The sequence below is a fragment of the Lepisosteus oculatus genome, chromosome 5, assembly GCF_040954835.1.
Source record: "Lepisosteus oculatus isolate fLepOcu1 chromosome 5, fLepOcu1.hap2, whole genome shotgun sequence".
Classification (NCBI taxonomy): Eukaryota; Metazoa; Chordata; class Actinopteri; order Semionotiformes; family Lepisosteidae; genus Lepisosteus; species Lepisosteus oculatus.
This window is the reverse complement of record NC_090700.1, coordinates 1,742,639-1,769,247: the sequence shown is the minus strand read 5'-3', so window position 1 is coordinate 1,769,247 and position 26,609 is coordinate 1,742,639. Positions and strand designations below refer to the sequence as shown.

General features: G+C 47.8%; 1 protein-coding gene across 2 annotated transcripts in view; it reads right to left on the bottom strand.

The window, feature by feature from the left end:
• ddx10 (DEAD (Asp-Glu-Ala-Asp) box polypeptide 10) overlaps positions 1-26,609 on the bottom strand; it is a 104,945-nt gene that overhangs the window by 70,664 nt on the left and 7,672 nt on the right. For both annotated transcript variants that reach the window (XM_069189831.1, XM_069189832.1), the window contains exons 8-13: positions 26,218-26,380; positions 25,589-25,673; positions 16,905-17,006; positions 10,704-10,791; positions 8,612-8,700; positions 6,381-6,795 (exon numbers count right to left, since the gene is read on the bottom strand). In XM_069189831.1, coding sequence (XP_069045932.1) covers positions 6,381-6,795; positions 8,612-8,700; positions 10,704-10,791; positions 16,905-17,006; positions 25,589-25,673; positions 26,218-26,380 — 942 coding nt within the window. The remainder of the gene's footprint in view (positions 1-6,380; positions 6,796-8,611; positions 8,701-10,703; positions 10,792-16,904; positions 17,007-25,588; positions 25,674-26,217; positions 26,381-26,609) is intronic.

The following is a 26,609-nucleotide window of genomic DNA, read 5'->3' as shown; positions in this document are numbered from 1 at the left end:
CATCAGCAAGTCTAAAGCTGCTCATCTTTCCAGCACTGAGGACTGTCCCCTTCCAGGATCTTGAAATGACCGAGTGAGACTCCACATTCCTGGCCTCTGTAATTCACGGATCAGGAGGAAGAGGCGGCTCCGGGGGCACAGCGCAGATCAGGGTCGGGGGGAGGCCGGTGTGTGAAGCCTGCCCTCTCTCCCACAAAGCTTTTCTGAAAACAGCGAGCTGAAAGCACAAGAGCTGCACTCTGGGAATCGCCGCGCTGTGGGCGACGGATTTCCATGTGGCACCAGGCTTCGGTTTTCCGCCCTCCCTTAATTGCTCCGAGGGCGTTAACTAGCGAAGAGATCTGCTGGCCTCCCACTCAGCCACCCTCCTCGGTCTGCACTGCATGTGCATTATTCCCCGCGTGTGGGATGAAATATGTTTCACTTGAAACCCACATCTCAGCTGACAACATGTGAGCTACAACCTCAGCCACCTCAAGTATATTCTTAGCTCACTGCAGAGGAGTTAATAAAGCACTTGCTGCAGGCGATGTTCGCTCTCACCTCTGCAGCTCCTCATGAAGCTGAGGGCTTTGATGCAACGCAAAGCTCCACGCCTCAACACCCACAGCACCCATCCCCCCCCAACACAGTACGGTCATGCTCTTCTCCCTGACAGAGTGCCAGGACCCTGTCCTTAGCCGTGTGGCTCCCAGCGTCCTGGAGAGCGCTTCCGAAACAAGGAGACGGAAAGAATATCAAACGAAATGTCACACTGGAAAATCAATGTGCAAGTCAATACAAGTTAGGTGGACCAATGTTTGAGCACCTGCCGAAACACAAGCTGTGCAAATGCCACCTGAGAGCACGTCAACACATGCCTACCCTCCGATTACCATTACCATCACTGCAATGAAATTTTCAGCTTCTTTACCGTCTGTTGATTAAGGGCTGTTCATTTGTTAATTCGTTATTCTGGGTTCGCACTGGAGAGCACAGACACTGACGGGCACACTGTGCCCCGAATCCCAGAAAGCAGACTTCTGTGCCAGTGGAAGGAGGCAGGACAGCCATTGACTTCCATAGACGTGCGCTCTCTGACCCGGCTCAGCCCAGAGATCAAGCCTGCAGAGGGAGCAACATGCAGACACACGTACAGGAAGGGGACAAATGCACTGCCTGGGTGGACAGCAGTGCATTTCGTGGCAGAGGGAAGAAGAGCGTCTTTTGATGCACATTAGGAAAGACGTGGACTTTTGATCTGACAGAAATTGATCAGAACAATCATTTATTCCTTCCATATTAAGTGGTTGCCGGTATCCAAGTCTTGTTTTGTATGCAAAAGGAGGTGTCTGAGGTGTCCTATCAAGAGCACTTCAGATTTTCAGCACAAGGCCTTCCTTGTTGATGATGACAGGTGGAAATTGATAGATGCAGCTTACAGCTTTCATCAAGACACCACAATCTGCACCGACAAAAAACAGGCTGGAGTGATGTGGAGGAGACACTGCGGGCTCTTCTTCCATTTTAAAAGCTACTTTCCTCTTTCAGATTGAGCTAAAATTACAGCCATGGCTTTCACAAATACCAATTTTTGACTGTTGGCTGTTTTGCTTGTTTGTCAGCATTCAAGTAAGCTGACAACACTCACAAATAATAACCTTCCTAGGTACCAGGACAAGGCTAGTGACATCTTCTCTTCTTTCTCAAGTGTCACTTTAGACAGCAACAAATAATCGCACTCAGGCTGCTCATAAAAAGATTTACCCGAGAGGGCAAAAGTAATTTTAAATGTCTGATCTTTATGTGTAATTTCATAGACTCGAATTCTCCAGCCTTCGGTTACTTAGCAATGTGCAAACAGACCATGATGTAATGCAGTTATCACTCGCATGCTCTGCAGATGACTTCAACTACAATGAAATTCTCTTCTTGTACGAACACAACACACCTGCAATCTTCCACTTCCAACACCAGCGTGCACACAGTTAAAAAGGCACATGGTGGCACAGGCATTTAACAATGCATCGGGCTGGCTGCCAGCAGAATTACAGATTGCCTTTTTTTAATTACAGCACAAAATTGCCTGTCACACGCATCAGAACTCAGTTTAGAAATCTAAGGTTGTGCTTCAAATCCTTGAGGTGTCCCTGGAGGCCAAGTTTTGTTGCTTGCCCCACTTCATAAAATATGCTCTTGTTTGAAGAGCGAGATGTTAACGCTTAATGGGCTTTGGGAGGCATTCCACTGCAAGTTACTTCTTGGTCGATGGAAAAAAAAAAATCAGAGTTTAACCCCCCAGTCAGCTATGAAAACAGCGCATCTACCTTTCACTGCGCCATTACTGCTGGAAAGAACCGAATTAAAGCTTCTGAGGGGAGAAGCAGATGCTCTTCACAGGCTGTTCAAACTGATTTATGAGCTGCCAGTGTCGGAGAGAGAAACCTTTAACCAAAGGGGATTCTAATGAGAATGTTTACGATCAGAGGAAGAGAGAGTGAGACAGACGCACGGCGGGCACGCCATGCTCTTTCTGCCAAACGCTTTTTTTATTTTATTTTCAGAGCTGTTGAGGAATTTTACAAATAGGATACGTACTTTCCATTCCCGAGAAACACGACAGTTTACAGAGATGATTTCTAAACTTTATAAAAGCACTCTGGATTAAGTACTGAACTGTCTGAAAGCGCCAAAGGTTTATACAGGGGATGATCGATTCCTAACAGAAAGCAATGCAAGCAGAGCATTGGAGTTTCTCACATAAAATGAGCTAAACTCCTGGCAGCTGGAAGACTTGAGAAAACAGGACATGAAATGTGAAGGGTTTCAAGACTTTGCACCAGCATCCATCAGGCCTGTTTTCCCATTATTTCAGCTCTGCAGAAAGACCCAGCTGCACACAGAATCGAAGCAGAAATGCTGACGGGTTCTTTCACTGGGGAGTCCCTTGTCAGAACCTCAAGTGAACAGATGGGAGAGGATACGGAGTCATGTCTTCATGACCACCCTGGGAGCCGTCTGACTGCCTCTAATACATTTTAATGGCCTCCCAGGCACGATCCTCACTTCGCTACGAATCACTTTCGTCAGACGTGAAGACTCAACACGGATTAATCTCTCGTGATTCCTCTGGGAGAATAGGATTACTGCGGGCACTGTCGAGGCGAGATAGCGGCAAGCTGCAAGTCGAGGAGAAATGCAGAGGCTTTATCGTCGAAAAGGAAAACAATTATCGCAGTGGCGATAAGAAAACATGGCAGGATTTGTGCACTGGGACACTGGGGGTGGAGTTACAGCACAAGCGGTACCTGTTCACAAGGCAGATGAGCCGACTTGTGAGGCCAGGAGAGCAGCTTTCACACTGCAAACCTGCTGGCTCCTGTACAGGACAAGTAGGCCTCGACAGAGGAAGAGATCAATTCCTTTCGCCGATATAGCATTTTTCACCCCGGCGTGCTCCAAATACAGGCAGAAGAACACACACGATGTGCAAGTATCGGGGCACGATACCACACCCAAGTCCAGCAGCACTCGTCCAGTTGTGAAACCACATGGAAGGAAACCTGGGATTGTTATTTCTCATTGAGAGAAATGTCCCAGAAACTTCACAAACTGGCCAAGGAGCAGGAGGACATGTCCCGTGTAGATGTGCGAACAGTCTCCCCAGCCTTGCGTCGGGAAGAGGCCCCTACGCTTTGCAAGGCCTCCCTGACCAGCGCCCTCACATGAGGCACCTCAGCTGTGGGACACAGCACATTTCATGAGCGCCTCCGGGTCAGCACACTGGAAAACCGCACCTTTCTGTCCAGTACAGTCCCACTGGGAACTGTGCCAGCATGCCAGAGAATTCCCGATGAGATTTAAAAAAAAAAATGAACGACTACAATTAGTGGTTTATTTTCTAATGAAAAGGAGGCGCGGTAGGAAAAAAAAACACTGCACGTGCTTGAAGAGCATTGGACACTCTCCTTCGGCGTGGTCCACAGTCCGGGCTCCACACGCGTGGAGCAGAGGACTGCCTGCGTGCCCAGTCTGCAAAACGAGCATCACTGCCTTAGAAGCCCAAGCGCGTACCATCTGTAGAACTAGTCTGGAAGAAGGTAAACTAATAACAGGCTACCAACACGTACCCAGCTTTGAACTATTCAAGAGTCAGGCACTGTTTTCACACCTTACCAGCTGCTCCTTAACGTCTGGCTAAGACTCCCATAATCAAATCAACATTTTAGAAGACCTGGGCACCTTTAACAGGACGCCTTCAGTCAGAACCAACAAGCACAAGCTGAAGCACAGAAACACCTGGCAGCCAGTTTGCACTTGCACAGCACACCACAGCTGGGTAACAGCAGGAACAGCTGGAAAAGGAGGCAAGACGACCTTCCCCCTCCCCCCCCCCCCCCAAATAGAGAACGGCGTGCTCGAGCAACTTTCGGAGGAGTGGAACTGAAAACCTGCTCAAACGCCCGAGACTTCAGGAGCCTCTTGTAACGCACCTCTGCAACTCCTCTCTGAGGCACAACTCGTGTGGTAGGCCTGCTGTGGAACCAGACAGGTGCTTCTGTATTTAAGTGCTGTGACCCTTGAATATGCGCTGAGCTCTGCTCTGGCGCCACGGGGAGAGAGAATGTGTTCAGCTGGGCCGACCGCTGCGCTATTCTTCCCTCTTGGACTGGGGCCCCGTCTGTGCACTACAGCATATAGGCAACATCAAAAAAGAAGGAAAAACAGCTCAGCCCTTCTGCAGCATTCATTCTTAACTCCGCTTGCACACACAAGCAAACAAGACGGTGTGAGCAAAGGGCCTTTCGTCATGCGGCCCTCTTTCTCCCTCGCTCCGCTTACCTCAAGCGTCAGACAAGGCGCGGTCATGAGAAACGCGCAGAAAGGCAGTGAGCCCGAAGGTTCACCGCAACGCCAGCGAGCATCTCTCCTCAAGGCTGGTTGCTCATTTCTGACCATATATAGGCCCCTTACAGAGACTAGAAGGCAGGGCTGGTTTCTGCCAAACTCCAGTGGTCATCCACCAGGAGCCACAAGCGTGGATTCATGGTACATTTAACCACGAGCGTTAGACAGATTACCCATGTCTACAGTTAATCTATAAACAAGCCCCTGCCAACACTCCTGAGGAACAGCACAGTAAATCTGATTAACGTTACGATTATGAACGACTCTCTCCCCTTTTTATGGAAGATTGCAAATAACTGAATTACACAATTGAAATTCCAGCAGTGATGTATGTGAGCTAGATGAATCCTCATTACACGTTGCATAAAGAAAATTAAGACGCATAATTTTGTATACAAAGGCTGTCTGAAAGTCAGCCAGGCAAGAATTCAGCTATCTTTATTCCACAACGCAGAATCAATCTGCATCAAGAAGCAGAAGCCAAATACGCAGTGAGCTCCTGTCTCATAACAAAAAATGTAATCGGATTTATGAGTTTTCTGGCATACAACGAACTTCAGAAAATGCATCCAGAAAACAAAGTGCCTTGGAACTTAAGATGCTTTTCCAATGTACCATGATGGTTGAAGACATTCCCACTCCAAGAATAGTGACGATCCATCTGTTTCTACAGCTGCATCAGAAGAGGCTACCTCTTCCGGACTAATACCCCGTTACATAAAGATTAAACTGTCCCACACTGTTATTTTTTAGATAAACCTTGCAATGCGGCCTTTTCATGTGCTTTTCCTAAAAGCAGCTCAGAAGCCTTTAAAACGTATTCATAAAGTCTTGAATGTTTCACTAACCTTGTGAATACTAGATTTCCAGCAGCACTCCTGTCATCATGGAAGTGATTTACTGTAACAGCAGCTGGGTAGGTGTATTAATGGAATCATACACTAAAGCACACAAGTTTCCTGAAGTACCAGCTAGTCAGCGTGTTTGCCTGTGAACAGACTTGTTTATTAACAGCGACAATCCTAAATCCTTAAAAAAAACATTTGTTTTCTTCAAAACGTTAACAGTCAGACAGAGGGTGGGGTTCTCAAAGGTAATGTGCTATAAAGCACATCAGGGCAATCGTCTCAAGCTACCTGTTTCCTTCATCCTGCACATCACAGTCCTTATTGCTCGTGGCAGAGGACAGCGGTACAGGTGCATCACTCAAATCAAGAAGCAGCTAACAAGCGCAGACTGGACGCAGAATCCCAACTTTGTTTTCTGCAGGCCCTGCATTAACCTCCCTGCAAGCCCTAACAAGGACAGCTGTACGTTCGAGCCTTGCTCCAGAAGGCTCTAACCCAGTGCCTCCAAATTGCTGCCAACAAATTTAAAGATGAAACCAGCCGAAGCATTTGTCAGCCCGTCCGGGACAGCACTTAAATCCAGTTCACACCCATGATTTCGAACTTAAAAGAAAAAGGCCAAGACCTGAAAGGTGTTAGACCTACCTCCTGTGTGTCAGCTTCCAAAGCAAAAACGTCCTTCCTTTTAACGGTGAGCAAGTCCAGGTCTCTCAGATCGTCTTCCTCGTCCGCATCTGCCGAGAACATCAGCTCCGAGGCCTCGGCGGTCTCACCCTGCTCCGTATCTGCAGAGTCTTCCTCCCCCTGTCCACGCGGCCCTCCAGCAGGACCGGGCACTGTGTGTTGGGAGACCCCTCCCCTGGCTGAGGGCACCCCACGGTCACCTGTGGGACTCTGCCCTCTAAGTTGAGCTCTGAAGCTCTCCAGCTCTTCCTCGGTGCTGGACTCGTCTTCCTCCCTGCTGTTCGGGTGGGTGGACAGTCCGGCCAAGTCTCCTTCTCTATCCTTCTTGGCTTTGTTAAGGAATCGGACTCGAGGAGCCACAGCCAGGCCTAAGGAGCTGCGGACGGGAAGAGTGGGAAAAACAGTGTGAGTGCTTCTCCAATGCTTCACCCTGTGTTCCAGCTACTGAAACGAGCACAGGCCTGTGACCGGGTCTCAGAGACGCAACATGTCCACATGTCCAGACACATCTAGGAGTGGCAGACAGTCTTCCACAGGGGTACAGTCACACTGAGCTTTCACAATGAACATAAGTCACTTGAAAAAAGGCAGAGAAACATGGATTTAAATGCTCAAACAAGCATTCAAAACTGCTCCAATAGTCACCTAGCAACACAAAGGCTGGCTTTAAGAAAACAGAAACCGAAGCCACCAAAATATTTTATACTTCTTCACAGCAGTGGGATTTGTTCGTGTAAAGTGATTTGATACCCAATTAAGCTAAAGCATTCTTCGCTATCCCTGGGAAAACTGCATCAGCTAGTGGTGATGAGGTCTCTAACAGTTAATGGCCTTCCGCAGCTCGTATACGAAAGAAAAGCAGAGATACTTGTATATTAAATCACAAGCCATAACAACCCCATGGAGTTCTTTAAGAGGGTCCTGTATTAACCAGAAAAAAATGACCAAATGTGACAAGTGCAATGGCAGCAACAGAAGCTATTTTCAGTTTAAGCTAAAAATAGAATGTGCTTCAGGTATTAGAACTTTATACCCAACATCCCCAGATCATTTTCAAAATATAAAAAGAGAGTAGTCAACTTATGTGAAAACCCCTTAAATGCAGAAAAAGATAGTTTCAGGTTTCTCACATTTAGTGAAAGCATTTCCTATGTTTACAGCAGAGAACGGTCCGCAGGTCCATTTGGAAGAGTGATGCCCTTTCACACCAGGGCATCGGGCAGCCTATTGCACCCCAGCTCCCCTGACGCGGGCCAGTCTCCACCCCTCCGGGCAACCCCTGCTTCACTCGCAGGACCTAGGATCTTCCCAAGGAGCGAAGGTGGTCTCCGGAGACAGGCGGGGGAGGGAGGAGGAACTGGAACGCCTCCGTCAGTCCAGCTCAGGACAGTTCGGCCAGACCTGGCCCACAGGTGCACTGTAGCTAGGGGCGAGTCTGAACAGAGCGACCAATGTCCAGCAGCCCTGGCTGTCCACCAGGGAGTCCAGCTCATCTCCCAGCTTTTGCAAGAGCGAACACTGGTTTTAAACCTTGTATCTTCAGATACAACCTAGTGGATGACTTACTACTCTTATATTAGGAGGAATCTCCAAGAGCTATTATATTTGTTTGTTTGCCTTGTGTGACTATAATTTAAGCGGTTTTGTTTTGTAACACATACTGAGCATGCAATTGGCAGAGGCATGATTCTCTCTCAGCACCTACGCATTGGAATTCTCCCACACTGCAAAGTCAGGACGCTTGAAACATCTCTAGTAACACAGCCACCACAGATACAAACAGTACCGAGTATCACTGACCACGGTAAATGCACCGAGTTACAGATTTCTTAACAAAGAAGTCACTCCATCGATGAAAACAGATCCCTTTACTTGTAGCAGATAAATATGTAAGTGCCTCAGGGACCATGTATTTTTAGAAGTCTGAATAAGTGGTGGAGATGCAGTGGTAAAGGACTCCCCTGCCTGTCTGAAGGATGCCATGGGAGCTGTCACACTGCAGTACAAACACAGCCACTGAGTGGGCAGAATCGGCTCCCCCACTCCACACGACAGCTACTTCTCCTTAAACCCAGAGCTCGCTCATGCCGCCCCAGCTCTTCCAGAGACCATTCTGACCTGCCGAGCACTGAAACGATTCAGAACACTGTCTCTCACCGATTCAGCAGCAGGTCCCAGAGGGATATACTTACAGAGCGTATTCGGACAACTGCAGCGCGAACACGTCGAAGACGTCCTTGTTCTTCATCAGGTAAATGGAGCGGAGGTAGGAAACAAAGCACTGAAATCAAAAACCAACTTAATGTGAGTTACTGACCCCTCCCTTTTGTGACAGGACTGTGTAGCGTCTTTTCAGGAGACCCACAAAGTACTCAGACTGGATATTCATTACTTCAGTGTGACAGTGTTTTGATGGCCTTGTTACAAACATGCTGTTCAATTTTCCTCTCTGTTATTTGCCAGGCAGCTTCACCTGCTCCCAGCTTCTATTTTGAGGCTTACGGTCTGTCAGCCAATACTGCACGAGAGCACGGGAGGCCTTTAAGTCTCAATAAAACATGACCGGGAATCTCAAGTGGGCCTGGGAGATTTTTTCGTTATGTACAGACACAAAAATGCTTTCGAAAGCCCTTGTATTTTAAAAAGGCAGTGTCAGGTGAGACTGAGCGAGCTCTGGGTCACTGGCTTTACAGCATCCACAGCTCAGGGTTAAGACCGCAATGATCCCCCCCAGAAAATATACAGCAGCTGATCAAACTAAGGTGGGGGTCGGTTTTTTCCGAGGCAGGAAAACCCACAGTTTGGAAAAACGAAACCCCACAGCAGCTTATTTTAAGGCGTCTGCTGCAGAACAGGTCACAAGACTTTTAAGGAGGCCGATGTTTTTCAAGAAAGAAGGAATTCGGTGACCATCGAAAGCTCATACACGCAGAGATGTCTTGGCTGCTGGTTTATCGGGCTATACTGGACAGGCAGCCGGCTGTCCAAGCCGTACTCAGAAAGGACAGTCTGCAGCGTCGGTCAGGCCTGAGCTGTGACGGGGCTCCCCACTTAGTACTGACAGCCTGCAGCCGTGGGACGTGTCCATGTGGTGACACCTCAGGGCAATGAGCGCTTATCTTCACGCCATCGCCCAGTAGCAAACTCTGTGCCAGGGGTCTCAGAGACCATACGATAACCAAGTGAGTTCTGCTTCCACCTCTAAAAAATGATTTGGAAAAAGTCCTCAATTAACTATTACACTGCACCTAATTGTTTAGCCTCAAGGCAGAATTTGTTCAAACCGGAATTCGATTTGACTCTGCCCTAAATGAGAGAGAGAATTAATAGTGTTAATTAAGCATTGTAACGGCACACAGAGGGATCATTAGCTGAGAGATAATTGCCTGCGGTGAGTGTTAAGTGTCCTACAGCTAAAGTAAGAGCAGCCCATGAAAAGACGAGGTCAGCCTGTCTAGCAGGTGACACTCACTGGAACTGAATGAAAATACCACACCTACAAATATTAGCATTATTTTTACTCACTCAAACAGGAAATCTGCAAGCCTTGCCAGAAAAAGGAGTCCGGGTGGAAATACTTGGCACTAAGTCCTCTATCAAGGACTTTAAAAAAATAAAACCTCAGAAGACATTTTTATTGTTGAACAACTGCAGTGTAAAATCCAGCATAATAAGCTGTAGAAACCATTAAAGAATCCGTTTGACTATTTGGCTCGACTTCTGCAGAAATAAAGTTTGGCAATGCCTTAATTTAATTTCTTGTTGCTATTATTTAAAATAGAATTTTAAAGACGCAATTAATATTATTCATGTTATGAACACAGGATGATTACAGAGGTTTAACAAACAGATTACGGAGGTGTTACTAAATTGCATACTTGTATGTACACACAGCTGGGTTACAGGACGTTTCTTACAGCCGCAGCAAAGATGTCAAAACACTCAGCATGGAAAAAGAGCTGCACCTTTCACAGCCAAGAAAGGTGTTTCCCTGGCGTACCCTTCTCAGGTGTGGATTTCTAGGCTTTAGAGGAGGGCCAGGGGAATTGCTTGCCAGTTTCGCTGGGCTAGACTGCCTGATCCAAGAGACAGAAAAGACAGCCGGTGCTTGGGGGGGCCTAGAGAGGCTCAGCTGCGCTCCAGAGGAGGCCGGGCGCTGGGGGAGAGCCGTCGCCCCCTGCAGCCCGGGCCGTGCACACGACGGTGAGCCCTGAGCGGTAAGAGGAGGTGGGGGGGACTACAGCCTCTGGAGAACGTTGGCTCCTCCGGCGGTAAGCGGCTCACCCTTTGCGCTCTTTCCTTCTGCTCCGTCTCCTGCGCCAGGAAAGCCTGCAGTTTCTGCTGCACGTTGATCAGCTTCTCCGGGTTAACCCTGGAACGGACAACCATGGCACCCTGTCAGGTCCACAGGCCTAACCCAGCTCGCACATGATAACACAAGCGGATCTGGATGAAGACAGACGATGAAGACAACCTTTGCCTTAAAACAATGAGAAGACTTTCTAAAAATAGTACAACAATCAAGAGACAAACTTTTTTTTAAAGCTGCCTTCTTTCCAGCTGGAATCTGAGGGAGTTCTGCAGTAAAAAAAAAAAGTCAGTGAAGCACAATAGCAATGCTCCAGAAAATTGACATTTCGTGTGCTATCAGGCCATTAACATTTGAATAAGTGGGACTTTTAAAACCCCTTTACAGAAATGTTGCTAACTTAATGAACATGCATGCCAAGGCACAGGAAATGCCTGCCTTCGACATCTTTTGTTCCTAAGGCAGAACTAATTATGGGTTTGTGCCAGTGTGGCACTGAGGAGACAGCCGCAGAAGCACGTCTCACCCAGGAGGGGTTCTCCGCTGTGTGCGGGCTGATTGGGACCGAGACCGAACTGGCAGAAAGGGCAGAGAGCAGTCCCAGGCCCAGCGACCGCCTGCAACACTGTTGTGCAACAACCCAGCCCATACAACCTGCTGGTAAAGTAAGGGCTAGACCTGAAGCACGACCAGCCGAGACGCCCGATGCAGAAAGACGGCAGACAACGTCTGCGAGGCCCTCGGGCTCTCCACAGACACCCTCCCCCCCTCTCCGAAACGCACGGGGAGTCCGTGGTGTGGGGGTGCCAGCGATCCGCATAAGTCCACCACCCTCTGAGAGGCAGCGGGAGGGCCACGCCTGCACTGGTTTACTGCTGGGAGTCCGCTGTCTGGGGAGCGGAGCTGTGCTCCCGGGACCGAACCCAGCACAGGCAGGGAGGCGGGCACTCGCCTCCCCCTCGAGTCCCACTCCATCTGAACACACAGCTGGGACCCCAGCACCTCTGGCTCCACACACTACCTGCTTTCAGTATATGGTCTATATGCTATCCTAGCATTGACTATAGCAGGCGTTATAACACAAATGATCATTCGTCCTGATAGTATTTGATATACTGCATAGTTTTTTTTTTCAAACACAAAGTACATGCAGAATGTGAAGTCTCCAGATGTTTATACGGTTTTAACCCTCCGTTTAAGACGGTTAAATTTATCTTCCTAAGAGTTCCCACTCGAAGAGTTGACCTGGCACAGGATTTTTATTTTGTAATGATTTCTGCTTCTCTATATTCCTCTGGCACTCCGCCTACAAGCTGCTTTATCTGTTTTGTCGGGAAGCCAGATCTAAGGAGCGATCACCCTTCTGGGCACCAGCAGGGCAGGAGGAAGCCCACGAGGGAGGAAAGCGTGTTGCTGTGGATCACTGTGCAGAGATTAAGACGGGGAGATAGATGTGAAAGGTCAGCTAATTTTGCTGTCGGGATGCACCGGCATTTGAAGGCAGAGAGGTAATTTCTCTGACAAAACAAAGCCAGAGAAAGAAAAGGCCATTTCGAAACGAAGAGTTCAAGAGCTGAGTAATACAACATTTATTCTTGTGCTAAGAATGCACTGCAGAAATTGAGGCTTTGAAGGCTTGATGCTGTTGCCGTTCAAGCTACTTGTGCAATAACGTTTATCACAAATAACAGTGCCCAACACTAAAAGAACTAGGTCAGCATCATACGACTGCTATCCGCCGTGTTGTTAAGAACAAAAAGTCACCTTGTCAGCTTCAATAGAAACTGATCATCACCTTTTTCTACCATCCTTACAGAATCAGGAAGTCAGCCACCTTCGACATTTTAGTGCACTGCTAATACATTACTCAGGTGACAGACACCTAAACTGATCTCATCAAAGCCTGGTTTCCAGAAATCAAATCTGTCTGCAAATTTTCCTGAACGTACAGGTTTCAGCTACTACAAGAAGGTTATCTTTTTAAACCCTATTATTTGTGCTGAAAACAGTGGGCAGGTTGCACATGGAAACAGATAGATACGAGCAGAGCTAAAACAATAAAGGTATTAAAGCAATTCTCGGTGGTTCATTAGCAGCACACTAATTTACTCACATTTTTCACAACATTAGTTATGTGATAGTTCCCCCAGGATTTCCCCCGTCACACTTCTCTCTAAAGTCATTAACGGCCCCCAGGCTCTGCCCTAATCGAAGTAGTTTTCCCTAAATGTAAGTTTTCTAATGACATCACCAACATCAATTCAGGCCACATGAACTGAATGAGGCACACCCACAAGGCCTTAATAAAAGAAAAAAACTAATTAAGAAGAAACATCAGCAAAAGTCAATGAAGTGGAGACTTTGAATGGCTCCAGTTAAACAGGACCTGTCAACACTGGGTTAAATGAGTATCACAGGCTTGACGTTAAGAGAAATCTTAGTATTGGTTTTATTTTACACAGTTTTCTAATTTTTTTTATGAAACTGCTATACGAGACTGAAAGCAGACCCCAGGCCAGGCAGTGATGGTCTTCAGAAAGACGATCGGATCATAAAAGAATTTTACCTGCTAATGAAGACAAAGTTGTGATATGAATTAAGAAAGGAGCTGCGACACTGAACTCAGGGAGCAAGAAAAAATATTTGGAGTAATATTTCCCCAAACCCGATGATGCGCCGACTCCGTTCTTATTGAACTTCCCACAAAGGAACAGCAGAACTCGCGTGTGCCCTGGGCTCTCTTCGGTTACTGAACATGAGAGCACCACAACCTACAGCCCAGTATCATTTTTTTTTAATCAATTCACACTCTTAACCCGCTCCAGTCCTGGGGGGGGTGGGGGGTGGGGGGTGGGTGGGGGGAGACCGCTCTTTGTTAAAGGCAAACTAACCCAATCGCAGCACCTCGATGACATCACAGCGGCGTGAAACCGACAGCTCCATGGCGCTGCAGCACGGGGCAAGGCAGGCTGGTCCCCAGGGAGGGCTGATGAAAGAGTCACGCACAAGAGACGCAGCATAATCTAACTTGGCTAGGCACAGTCATCCATCACTAGACCCTGCATCTTCAGACCTAATAATCTGTGTGGAATCTGCTTACAAAGGGATCGGAGCACCAAGGCATGCACGTCTGCAAAGCACGGGCACACGTCCAATCACGTCACAGACCAGCAGTTCATCACCAGATCGCTCTCTTCCTGATGGGGGCCACAGCAAGCCAGTCTGGCCTGGAAGCAACGGGCACAAGGTGGCACTGAGCGCTCTCCCCCTGGATGACAAGCTCGTCCACATTAGCATACTCCTGCATGCAAATTGGAAATGTAATTTGCTAGTCTGGAGAAAATGCTTGTACACATTAAAAATCCACCTCAGTCTTGCAGCACATTTTTGAGTCTAGTCACAGCTTCAGTCTAGTGTGCAGAGTGCAGACATCCTTGAATTGCAGTCTAGTCTGCTGATAAAGTGCTTCAGAGCCCAGAGGGTAGTCTGTGAGTTTTAATGGTATAACATGGGAAATGTGCTTTACCAGATATTTACAGTTTCCCTGTGCATATACAGCACACACAGGTCAAACAGCCATCTATCTTTAACTTGAGGACTGCAAAGCAGACTGAGCATGTAGACTGCAGTGTATCTGCAGCCCTGTGCACCGAAAAGCAAGCCTTTTAAATGCTTCCAGCCTCAGGAACTAAAGCCTTTTTCCAGCTGTGAATTTCAAAGACGCTTTCAAAGTTCAACTTCATTCCCACTGTTATTTAGTAAAGATATCACAAAGCACAGGGAAACTACTTCAAAGAATTATTGATGCATTATCTTAAACAAGGTAACTACAAGCAATTCATTTGTAATGAAGTCGGGAAGTTTAATTTTCACTGGTACTGGCCTGGGGCGGCACAGTGTCACAGCAGACTGCACTGCTGCCTTGGGGACCAGGGCTCTTGAGTTCGATTCCTGGGGTGCTGTCGGGGTGGGGCTTGTTGATTCCTGTGTGCTTGCGTGGGTCTCCCGCGCCCCATCCAGGGTGTACCCCACCTTGTGCTCACTACTTGCCAGAATAGGCTCCAGCTCCCCGCAGCCCTGAACTGGGAGAAGCAGTCAGAAAACAGGCGGATGGAGCCAGCAGTGACAAACAAGGCTGCTGGAGAGTCAGGACTTTCACAGGCCTCACGCAGCCTGACTGGTCCGCAACATGACTCTGAGCTGTGTCTTGAGTGACAAATCTAGCTTTGAAAAATGAAAAAGGGCCTCATTCACATTGTATGAGATCTAAATCTTGCCCGTAATAATATCGCTTTATTTCACATACCTACACCATTACTGGCTAGGTGTCTACTTGATGCATGTTTAATGCCAAGTTATCCATCACTTCTCTCAGCAACTACGTAATATTAAAGGGTATAATTTTGTGATGTGCATTCTGAAATTTACAGAAGCAGGTGGGGATTTGAAACTGTTTTGCACTGCAGATAATTTACTTTGTCACTTTCAACTGAAAAAACCCTTTACAAAAAACGTCTTTACAAAGTGTTTTAGCATTCAAAGTCATTATTGGCAAAGTCCACAGTACACTATTTATCAAATAAGAGAAAGCCATTCGTTTGGTAGTTAGGAGTTAAGTGACACACAGTAGGCTTCAGTTTGATTGGGTACCGTGTCTTTGACATTATCAAAGTCTCTACAAGGAGATCTAATGCAAATATTTAAAATATCCTTAGTCTTCTCTGCTCAAGATAAAAGATATTAATTTCCTTTGGCCTACCAGAGGAGGACACTCCCTAAAGCCTGAGAATGTGCTGGCTTGCTTTTCTCTGGACTGCTTCCAGAACAACATCATCTTTGTAATGTGGTAACTCAAACTGTACATGGGAAATGCTTATAACTTAGACAAAAATCCTGATAAATTCGTAGTTCTTATTTTTCATGTGAGTCTTTCTAAAAACCCTGCACTTAATGAATTCTATGTTCCTTGAAACCTTTGCTTGAATACTCAGAACAACTTTACTATAACCAATATGAAGCACTTCTTTGTTTAGAAACCACACCATATACTAGTTTGCTATATAAAATCACTCCAACATTCTGGGAGCAGCAGTGAGTAATGAGTGGAGACTGCTGCGATGTGGAAGAAAAATAGTTCAGATCTAACATTTTATCTTCTGCAGTGTGTTTAAAGCTACATATTAGCAGCCCTGGGGACAGCGCGACTGTATCACTACAGTCTCTTACACTGCAGTGGAGAGGACGCTAAGCCCATCAGGTCTTATCAAGATGAGACACTGTGCTCTGGGGTCACTCCGCAGCTGCAGTCTGCTTATCTCCAGAGTGGGCCGTCCAGTCGGAGAACATCTGCCAATCCTGCTGGAGGTCTCCCAGCGGCACGTGACTCTTTAAAGACCGATCCGGCATCCTGCAACACTTTGGTGCTGAAAAGTGAAAACCTTCGCAGACACGACACGGAGCTCTAGTCTTTTTTACTCCGGCTCCACTGCTTTCAGATACATTTTGTTTTTTTCCCTAAGACTTCCCAAGGGAAGTGTTTTGGGGTAACAGCATGACATCCTCTGAAGAAATGAAAACCTTTAAGAAACACGGACAGGAGCCTCCTGCACAATCACTTCAGGTCCATCTCCCTGTTCATCCAGCCATATGCGGCACTCCTGCTTGTACAGGCTGAATGCTGCCCAGCCCACTGAAGGAACTATTTCAGCCCTGCTCGGGCTGCACGGGGCTGGCTCTCGCATCTCACGGCGGAGATGGGCAGCCAGATCAAACCAGGCAGCACCCAGCCCCCCTCCCCCCTCAACATTTTAAAACGGATATGAACGGCATGACTTTCCTTCCATCCATCATCGGAAAGCCGCCGGCCCCAGCAGGGACTGTGGAAACCCGGAGCCTGTCCCTGCGCATGGCTGCTCCCCGCCTTTCTCCGGGTGGCCGAGCGCCATAAATCCACATTATTCGATTACGACAGGCTGCTCCAGGCACTTCCTTCTGCGTATATCAGGATACGGAAGTAAATCCGAATGGCAGACGGGGCCTGTCGGATAAGGAGCAGTGCCGAGACCCTCGGCTCAGCGGGTTTTAACTCCACCCCAGGTCTCTGAAGGGTGGCCAAGGAGGGACGAGGGGTCGGAACGCCAAAAAGGAACTAAACGTCAAAAGAAGACGGCACTTACTGGATCTGGTTAATGGGGACTTTTCGTTCCTGAAGCTGCTGTATCATTCCCGGCTCCTCTGAAGGCAAGAGGACCAGCAGGGCCTCCCCATCCTCCTTGTACCTGTCGGCGCAGCAAAAAGACATCTTTCAGCCTTTCGCGGGAAAGGACAGGGACGGGGCAAAGTCCTGAAGACAGGCTACAAGAAATGACCCCCCCACACACAGGCATCTCAACACCCATTTCCTTGCAAATGACAAAAAAAAAAGTGTTGGGGGACTGAAGTCAATGAGTGCACAACACATTTAAATTGAGACACTGCCTACAGCAGAGCAGAGAAACAAGAGTGCAAGGGGTGTTTGTTTTTTAAAAAGACAGCTGTATGACAAGCTAGGCAGGCTGAATGGCCTCCTCTCGTCTGCAACGTCCCTCATTAATTGTGACCGACAAACCCCCTGCATCATCCCAGCGGCTGCTGCAGTCGTGCCGCCGGTCCACTGTGCGGGCTCTCCGCGCGCTCCGGTCGCCGCGGCCACCGCCACAAGCGGCGGGCGGACTTTAAAGGCTGCACTGCGACTGGGGCCTGGCGGCGCAGGGGGTGACTGGCAGGCCGGCTAGGGAATAACGCTCCACGGGAGACTGGAGTCAGGAGTGCCCCCTGCCGTCGCCGGAGCGCCTGGCTGCCTGGCGCCCAGCACAGAATAGCACACACACCGCTGCTCCGCCACACACGCACCCTCCCCCCACACAGGCGTGTGCCGCACACAGCTTCCCCGTCAACACTCGGAATCTCAACCACACAACATCTGGCAGGCCTGATCCGCAGGGGGCCCACGGCCATACGGCTAAAAACCCACATTTCTCAGCAGTTAACCGTTGCCGAACAGCTCCTTGAAGAGTCCGTAAGCGGCTTTTTCAAAGTAAATATGGTGAAAACACTGCCCACCTCGTTTTTGGCTATTTTCCCAGAACATACAGGTAGAGGAGCAGAGCAGGCAGCACTTCCTCTTCTTGTATTAGAGGTTTTGCTGCCACAGGACCATGTTTTAGTCCGAAAGAATGGCACGCAAGCCTACACTGTACACCGAGATGGCACCTGCTGTTAGTCGACTCCCATAACACAAAGGAAACTGCATGTGGTCCACGAGTTAGCAGCCCTGACAGAATATTCCAGATCCCATCTAACACCAATAGGTAATAAATGCAATCAATAGTATTATTTATCATTTATATATAATTACATAAAATTATTATATTATAATGTATACCATGTCTTTCAAATTAACATTGAACACTGTTATACACGATGAAGGTCAAATGTCAGCAAACATCTGCAAAGAATCTATAAAAAGTTAAATTTACCGATATGCATATTGGGTATTGAGACCCCCAAAACAATACTTAGTGAAGCAATTACTGCCTTCAGCCTTTTGGAAAGACCTTGACCAGACTGCACACTGGTGGGATAGTCGTTTCTGCCCATTCCTCCTGACAACATTTTCTCAGTTCTGATTAGTTTGCTGGGGATCACTGATGGACTGCAATTTTCAAGACTGGCCACAAATTAACAAGTAGAGTTACATCCAGTCTTTGAACAGGCTGCTCAAGGACCTTAATTGTCTTGCTGAGGTCCTTGGGTAATTCGAGCAGCGTTCCTTGAGGACGCGCCTGTACTCTGCCCCAGCAGTCCGTGCTGATGAGAGGTCGTCACCAGTATGGTTTGCCAGTACGGACGGTGCTGACTGGGTGATGTGATGGGCTCCCACCAAAGGTCACACTTTGCATTGAGAGCAAAAACTCTTTTCTTGTCTGAACATGAAAAACCTCTGCTGCCAGCCTGCAGTAAATCTCGTGCAAGAGTTAAAGACAGGTTGGTAATGGCTGATGTCTTTCCACTCACTCATACTGGCCAGCTTTGTATCGGATATTGTCGATGAAGCAACAGTGGCTCAAATTTCAAGCACAGAATTTTGCAGATCTTTCAAAGTTACTGTCGGCTTCACAACAGCACCTAGAACCACTATACTGCTTGCTCCTCTTTCTTCGTTTTTAAAGGAGCCTGATCTAGATGGTATGACACAAACTCCACTTTTAAATGGGTGACTTCACCTTGCTCAAAGGAATAAGAAACCTTTTTCTGATCCATGCCTGCCTCCTACTTCACCCTGGCTCGTTTCGAAAGCTGCTTTCAGAGATGGCAATTTGTCTTCATGGGCAATTTGTTGCAGGAAGTGTTTGAATTGCGGCCTGAAACTCAATATCTTTCCAGGGGAACTGACAGAGACAGACGCATTTAATCTGAGTTAAAGTCAAGTTAACTGTTATTTGAGTCCCGTTAAACCGCTTTCATTACACCCATACACCATTACACTAATTTTGTGACCTTTCAAACTATTCATGCGGGCCTGAACAGATTGATGGTTTCTAGAGCAAAGGGACTGAATATTCACTCAAGCAATCTTCCATTTGCTTCCAAAATCTAATTTCCATGCTCTCTGCATTTTTTTAGCTTTATCAGTCTGGAGTGGATTGTGAAGATTCTAAATATAAACTCCTATTTGAACGTGGGAAGACAGCAAGCTCACATGGCCAGAGACGGTGGTAAATTTGAAGGGGTGAATAATATCGCAAGGCGTGGTAAACTAGCTGTCACTTAAAAAAGGTTACAGTGACTTCACAGCCACGTGGAAGGCACGCCCAGCCCACACCACAGTTTTCACAGACTGAGAATACCTCTGCTGGAAAATTGAAAGTTTCACGGAAATACAAATAACTCGACCAGTACTCAGTGGAATTTCAAGTGGGCAAAGGGGACTGAAACAAAGCAGGTGTGCCAGCAGACCTACAGAACTGTGGCCCTTTGCAACAGCCCCACAGCCTCTCGTCTCCAGCGCCAACAGCGGCTTCTCCCTGCTCTCACGGCTGGCACTGGGAGGAACGACACGGCCCCCGAGCGCTGGCGTGAAATCACATGAACACGTGCTGCTCAAGACAGCAGATTCCCGAGGTCAGAGCTGGACTCACGGGCACACAAAGCAAGACCAGTGGTCTGAGCAGGGGCCTGGGCCTGAGCCGGGCCTGGAGGAGAGCGCGGGATTCGGGTGTCTGCGTGTCGGGTCTGCACACCGCTCCCACACTGCTGGGATAGAACAGCGCCGGGCGGACCGGAGAGCACAGAGCGCCACGAGTCTATCAGACGGAGGTCAATCTCGGAACAGGAGAACCACAGGACCCTGCCCCAGGGGGCCAGGAGTTCAGGCTCTTTTCACTCCCCAGGTCTGGTTTATGTCTCCATATGACAGCTTTAAAATAATGGATCTTCTTTTCCCGCCACCATCTTTTGATCCGTAATAACTGAGCAGTCCGACCCCCAGATAGATTCAAGTATTTCAGGGTAGACAGACAAAGCCAAATTAGTACAGAAGAAATGAAACCAAAATGCTATTCAGCAAAAGATACACAGCTGGTGGTGCAGTCAGCAATAGATACCACATGCACACTGTCACTCCAAATAAAGAAAAAAAGTATTTATTATTGGCACAAAGCATGTATTTTAGATGTCAGAAGAACTTTATGCTTTTTAGAGTTTTTTACAGTTATAAAAACACTGCTGCAACCTTCCAGATGTTAGAAGGCAGTTAAGGTACAACACATTTTAAGCTTGAATATGTGGATTTCTCTTTATCCCTGACAAGTGTGCAGGTCTGGCAGTGCTGTGCATATTAGCGGAACAAACGTCGGCTTTGTCCATCAAACAAGCGAGGACTCGGTGAATCCCAAAATACTTCTGCTGTACATTCGCACCTGCGCCCGACTTAAGACCGTTGCTTTACTGATAATGAAGCACTGAACTGCAGCTCTGATCTCAAGATAGGTATTTCACATTCTCTGAGCGAATCTTGTTTGTCACATACAGAAGAGGAACAAAGCAGCTTTGCAAGGAAATATTACTGAAACTCTGTATTAATAACCACTGGAGGATATGGAGGACCCATGCAACAGCTATTAGACTTCAGAGGAGTTCAGAATACTTTTGCGTCAATAATGTAGCCAGCCAGTAAAAGACACTAGCAATGAGCACATGCTGAGCCTTGAGAGAAAATGCAATGGAAGTTGGCGAGCACACTGCCCCCGCTGTGTCGGTCAACAGCTTCAGATCGATGCCATCTTTGTGGTTTTGACAAGTCCATTAGCACCCACAGGAAGGGCCTCACACACTACACCACAGTGTCACTTCAATTATTTCACCAAAGAACGCAGACAAATCCAATCGAGAGAGGCTGGTGGCCTCCTAAAAGCTCATACAAGGCTATTTGGTTTCTAGGCTCCAGTTTCCAGAACCCGGCCTGTGTCTTCAGGACCCAGAAAATATACAGGACTGTTCTAGAGAAGGCAACACAGAGACAAAGGCCAGACCAGCAGACAAGGAAGGGTCTTCGGCTTCCAAAGCACTCACGCTTTACAGTCTAGAGGATACAACAAGCTGCTGTCACATCATCCAGGGGGGGCTATACTGGTGCTGGTGGAGGGGAGTCCCCCTTACCTGTAAAGCGCTTTGAGTGGAGTGTCCATAAAAGCACTATACAAGTGTAAGGAATTATTGTTGTTAAGCATCCAAACAAAATAAGAGTCATTACAAACATAGTAAGTCCATATGACAAAATCGGTCATTCAGCTTATTTGGCTTTAAGCAACCAGACAATCCGAAGATCTTGCCCAGCTGGTTCACTGAAAGCAGGGGTATTGGTTTCAACAACATGGCCGATTACCTCGTTCCAGACTCCCACAACCATCGAGGTGAACAAGCACCTCCTCCTCTCGGCTTAAATGCTCTTCCATATTCAGTAGCTTCGCCTTGTGTCTCCTGGTTCGTGTTTCATGGTTGACTGTGAAGAAGTCCGCTGGGTGGAGTTGCCTACTCAGAGCCGAACCGAATCAAGGCCCTTCACCGCCATCCCCGTCCAACGTCAAACATATTCCATTTCTCAGTGCAGGGCACCCCTCTGAGCCCAGGCATGTGTCAGGCTGCTCTGCGCTGGACTGATTCCAGAGCAGCAGGACTTCTTGCATTTGACATCAGTTTTCAGGGACGCAGCTGAACTGTCAGGCGTTTTCTCATGCTGCACAGGTTACCCAAGACGGGCTCCATAGTCTTCATCGGCTCCTCACTGGTGGCTGACCACCGAATGCATTGTTTATCCGATTTCTAAAACTGCCTCTCGTAAACGTAAATCTCGATCTATGACTCAGCCGCCATTGCCCTAGATTTAGACCAGACTTCTCCATTAAGAATTCAAAGATGGCTCAGGTTTTGGTGATGGAAAACTGCATTGCTGTTAGTTTGGACGCTGAAAGCATTGTGCTAGCAATATGACTCTCACACATGAAAATGCATAAACGGTGGCGTAACAAACTAGTCTAAGCAGCTAGAGAACCCAAGAACGCTTAACTGAAGAGCAGAAAGAGCCTGACACACGGCGCAAAGTAGCTCATTCTCTCTCTGTACAGGAGTCACGTTTCTTATGTTCCAAAAGCACAAACATACATCTCTACACAATGGGGGGGGGAGTCTGACTATTAGAATGGAGAATGGCACCTCACTGACTACCGGGGTCTGTACACGCTCATGTGTATTCAGATGCATTTTCAGACTCTCGCCATCAAGGAGAGGACAACTGCTGCTCAGCTCAGAATACAAACAGCCAACCTTGGGCCTGGAGGCAGCAGTTACCAGACCCACTCCAGGATGGAGTGGACACTCAGGAAGGCTCATACAAAAACGCAGCCTCACTCACAGCCCTGTTTCCTCAGCCCTCCTCCTTTCTCTACCCTCAAAGATCCTTTAACAGCTACGAAACTGCAGTACTGCCTTAGATCTGTGAAGCTGTCGTATACATCCAATTAATTAATGCCACTTGAACACAATGTGTCTGCAGCAAACCGGGATGTGGAAAGCTCAAAGAGCTTTCTAATTTCCCTTCAGTGCCGGGATTATTAAGATCTGTGGAAGGAGAAAAGCAGATTCAGGCTCTATTCCAAAACGTAAGGCTTAAGAAAATGCAGGTAGATAAAATAACTCATTAAGAAGAGACTTCAGTCCCTGCACAGAAAAGATTTATGAAACCTGAAGAAAAGAAATTACTAATTGCCTTTAAAATATTTCTAGAATAGAAAGTGTGCTCCAGAGTTGGGAAGGAAGTAGCACGTTAATTATCTCGGCCCCTGTGAGAGGCTGAGTGTGTAGGGGAAAGGGATCACAAATGAAACTATACACACACAGACCATGTGTTAACAGCCTAGTGCGGGTACTCCAGGGTCAGAGCCCTAGAGGCTGTGGTTTACACTTCACAACAGCCCAGCCACTAAACTCCTAGACTAAAAAGCCCAGAACCAGAACTGTGATTCCACGCAGAGATCCAGGGGAGAACGCCGGCCCACTGCGCTTCACAACAGAGTGAAGACAGAGACCCAGGAAGGACGTCTCTACTTCGGGTAGCCACACCTTGTGCATGCATGGGGAAATAAGTGCTCTCCCACAGACTAGAAGAAAACTGGAAGTGAACTTCCGATGAGCTCGTTTGACAGTCCAGTCCACAAACCACTCTCACAAGCAGAGCCGGGCAGTGGCAGGTCCAGCCGCCAGTGGCAGGTTCAACACATCCATGCGTGCGAACAGTGGATCATCACAGAAGAAGAGCATTTCAGAACAAAAGAAGGCCGTTCAGGCTAGCGAGCTCATTGTTACTGGCCGATTCACCCTCTTGAGAGAAGCCAGGGTATCAGCACCTGCCGTGTTCTACCCTCCCACAACCATCAGGGGGCGGTGTGGTTGCTCTGTGGCTGTGGCACACTGTTGATGCCCTTGAGGATCTTAGGTCTTCTCTATTCTATCAATGTACTCTACTCTATCAGTGTAGGACATTCTTTTACACCCAGATATACATGCATGCATGTCTAGTTGCTGTTCTCTGGACTGATCCCCTGATGTAGGCTGACATCTATATTGCAACATTTTGACCTAAACTCTAAATGAGGTCCATTGTACAACTTTAACATAACATCCCTTGATTTAAAATCTACAATTTTCAATGTAAACTGTAGAAGATGAGCTTTCAGCAGTTTCAAAAGAGCAAGCACATACTACACCACAATCTGTTATTTCATCGATTGAGACTGGAGACCAACCCACCACAAAGCGTCTGTTCATTTTGTGTGAACTACTGTGCAATGAAAAGCTGTTCGTAATTTGCCAGTCTCAGCAAGACACCACTATCCCATTTCAATGTAATGATCTCAAAAGAGTCATGGAGTTAATCTGGGGACCAAATCCACAATTCTCCACACAAAATCAAAATCAAACCCAGGATGGGTTTCACCCCAACATTTATCTCAGTATAAATGAACTGCATTTTTATTCCCCAGACTCACAGCAGTGAAAAATGACACAACTGTCCTCGGCCCTGACAATTAAACCGTGTGCAAGCTGGCACACTAAATGAGGGTCAGACCGACACCGAAGCACCTCCCTTCATGAATTTCTTTAATGAAAATAACCAGGTCAAGGGCATTCCAGCAGCCAACCCCACCAGCAGGCCGCCACGCACTTTCATTTGAACTATCAATGAATAATGCAAAAGGTAAACCTGAATGTTCATTACTTAACACAGCCATGAGAACAGAAGCACCTACATGTTCCATGTGGTGTCAAAGAGCGAGTTCATCGCAATCCCCATTATTTGCAATCCATCACTCCATCAATCAATCCCGGTTAGAGCATGTGCGCATTCGGTATATTTTAATTGTAAAACACTGTAGGAGGACCACATTATTCATGAAGGAACCTCACAGTATTTCATTGTCTCAAGGTCAACGCACAGCCCCGGGAAAGCCTGACATCATGCCACCGCTGCTCAGTCCTGGTACAGGACCCGACGCTGGGGCGATGAGAGCCATGGAAAGCGAGGGCACCTCCACAGCACACCTGCTCAACCTCTGGACAGCTTGAGGAACTTCACCCGAGCTACCCTGTGCTGGAGGCATGTCGGGGACTGTGCATCTTCCAAAGGAAAAAAGCTAACCAAAGAATTTCATTACAGCATTACCCACATCAGGAGGACCTCTTCAAAAGCTTTTAGAGCCAATCAATCTAAATTTGTTTTAAAAGCGAGATTCTAAATCAGTAAATGTCCCCCAGACAGTGTCATTAACTGTCTTCATCAGTTTGAAAATGCCCTTGGTATCCGTTTTGCAGACCAGAGGAAGAGGAGAATTTGGCTGAACTCTGTCCCCACCTAGTGGTGGTGTCTGGTGCCCGACACTGTGGGCAAAGCTCAGTTTCCCAATTTTTCTTTCAGAGGGAGAACAGGGAGGTGATCGCTCCTTCACACCCACACAGGTTCAAAAGAAGACAATGTGATAATAAAAGGACCGTTCTTAGGACCTGCCTTCATGATACTCGATCACAGAAAATTGGTATATCCCACCTTTAGCCTTCCAGCGATATAATCCTACTTTACACTTTCTCAGGGAGAAGACTTCCATTGTTGCTTGAACCAGAGCAGCAGTGGGGCAGCCACTGGTTTCTGTCCTCATTCAGTCTGCAGTCCTCGAGGGACAACGCAATGCAAAGCTACACACAATAACAATCACTCCCTCACTTGTCCTCATTAACAAAGACCACTAAGAGATCATCAGGCAGGCAGTACCTGGCCGTTCTGCCCACTCGGTGGATGTAGGTGTTGGCATCCTCCGGACAGTCGAACTGCAGCACCCAGTTGACGGCAGGGAAATCTGTGGAGCAAGAGGACCTTTCAGAACGTGCCTTCAAGAGCAAACGGTCCCTGAGACACAGTTTCAACGGTCCCTGTGCGTGTACTGGCAGCGCCCCTCAGCCCACCTGACACACCACGTGGTGCCGAGCCAGCACAGCAGGGCAACATGAAACAGAGACGAGGGGGTAAATACGATGTTCTAGAACAACTCTGGAGTAAAATTAATTCTTCACCCACTTTATGAGACAACACAACAGAAACATAGTGTTTATAGGAGGGTAACACAATAGAGGACGTACAGAAGACACCCTGGGCAGACAAAGTAAATTCTGGAGTGTGAAAAGGGAAGGCAAGCATCACTGGTAAGGATATGCTATACACGCAGACCTGCGAAGTACACGGACATCAAAGGGCAGGCATAAGCCTTTCTAAAACAACACCAAAACTATTTCAACCTGCCTGCAGCTTCAATTCTCAAGAGCAGAAGGAACAGGCGTGTGGAGCTCGGGAGGGGAATGAAGCAGAGCTGCGGCCGCGTGGCTTCGGAGGCGGCCGGGACTCACCGAGGCCTCGCGCGGCGATGTCCGTGGCGAAGAGGACGGCGGACCTCTTGCGGATGAAGTCGTTGTAAACCTCCATCCTCTTCATCTGCTGCTGCTTGCCGTGCAGGGCCAGCACCGGGATCCCCGGGCGCAGCCGGCAGAACACCCGGAACAGGTACTGCACCTGGGACACAAGCGCAGGGCTGAGCGCCGAGGGAGGAAACTGCAGTGCTCAAGATTTAAACACACAAGGCCACCGCCGACAGACACAACGGCTAGTTAGAGCACAGCACAGCCGAGTTTAAAATGCATGAAGAAAAGCTCATAGTTCCGACTCCTGGAATCTGATGCAAGCTTTTCACATCTAAAGTTTTGCTTCTTTGATTTCTCCAAAGACCACCACCGTTTCACTT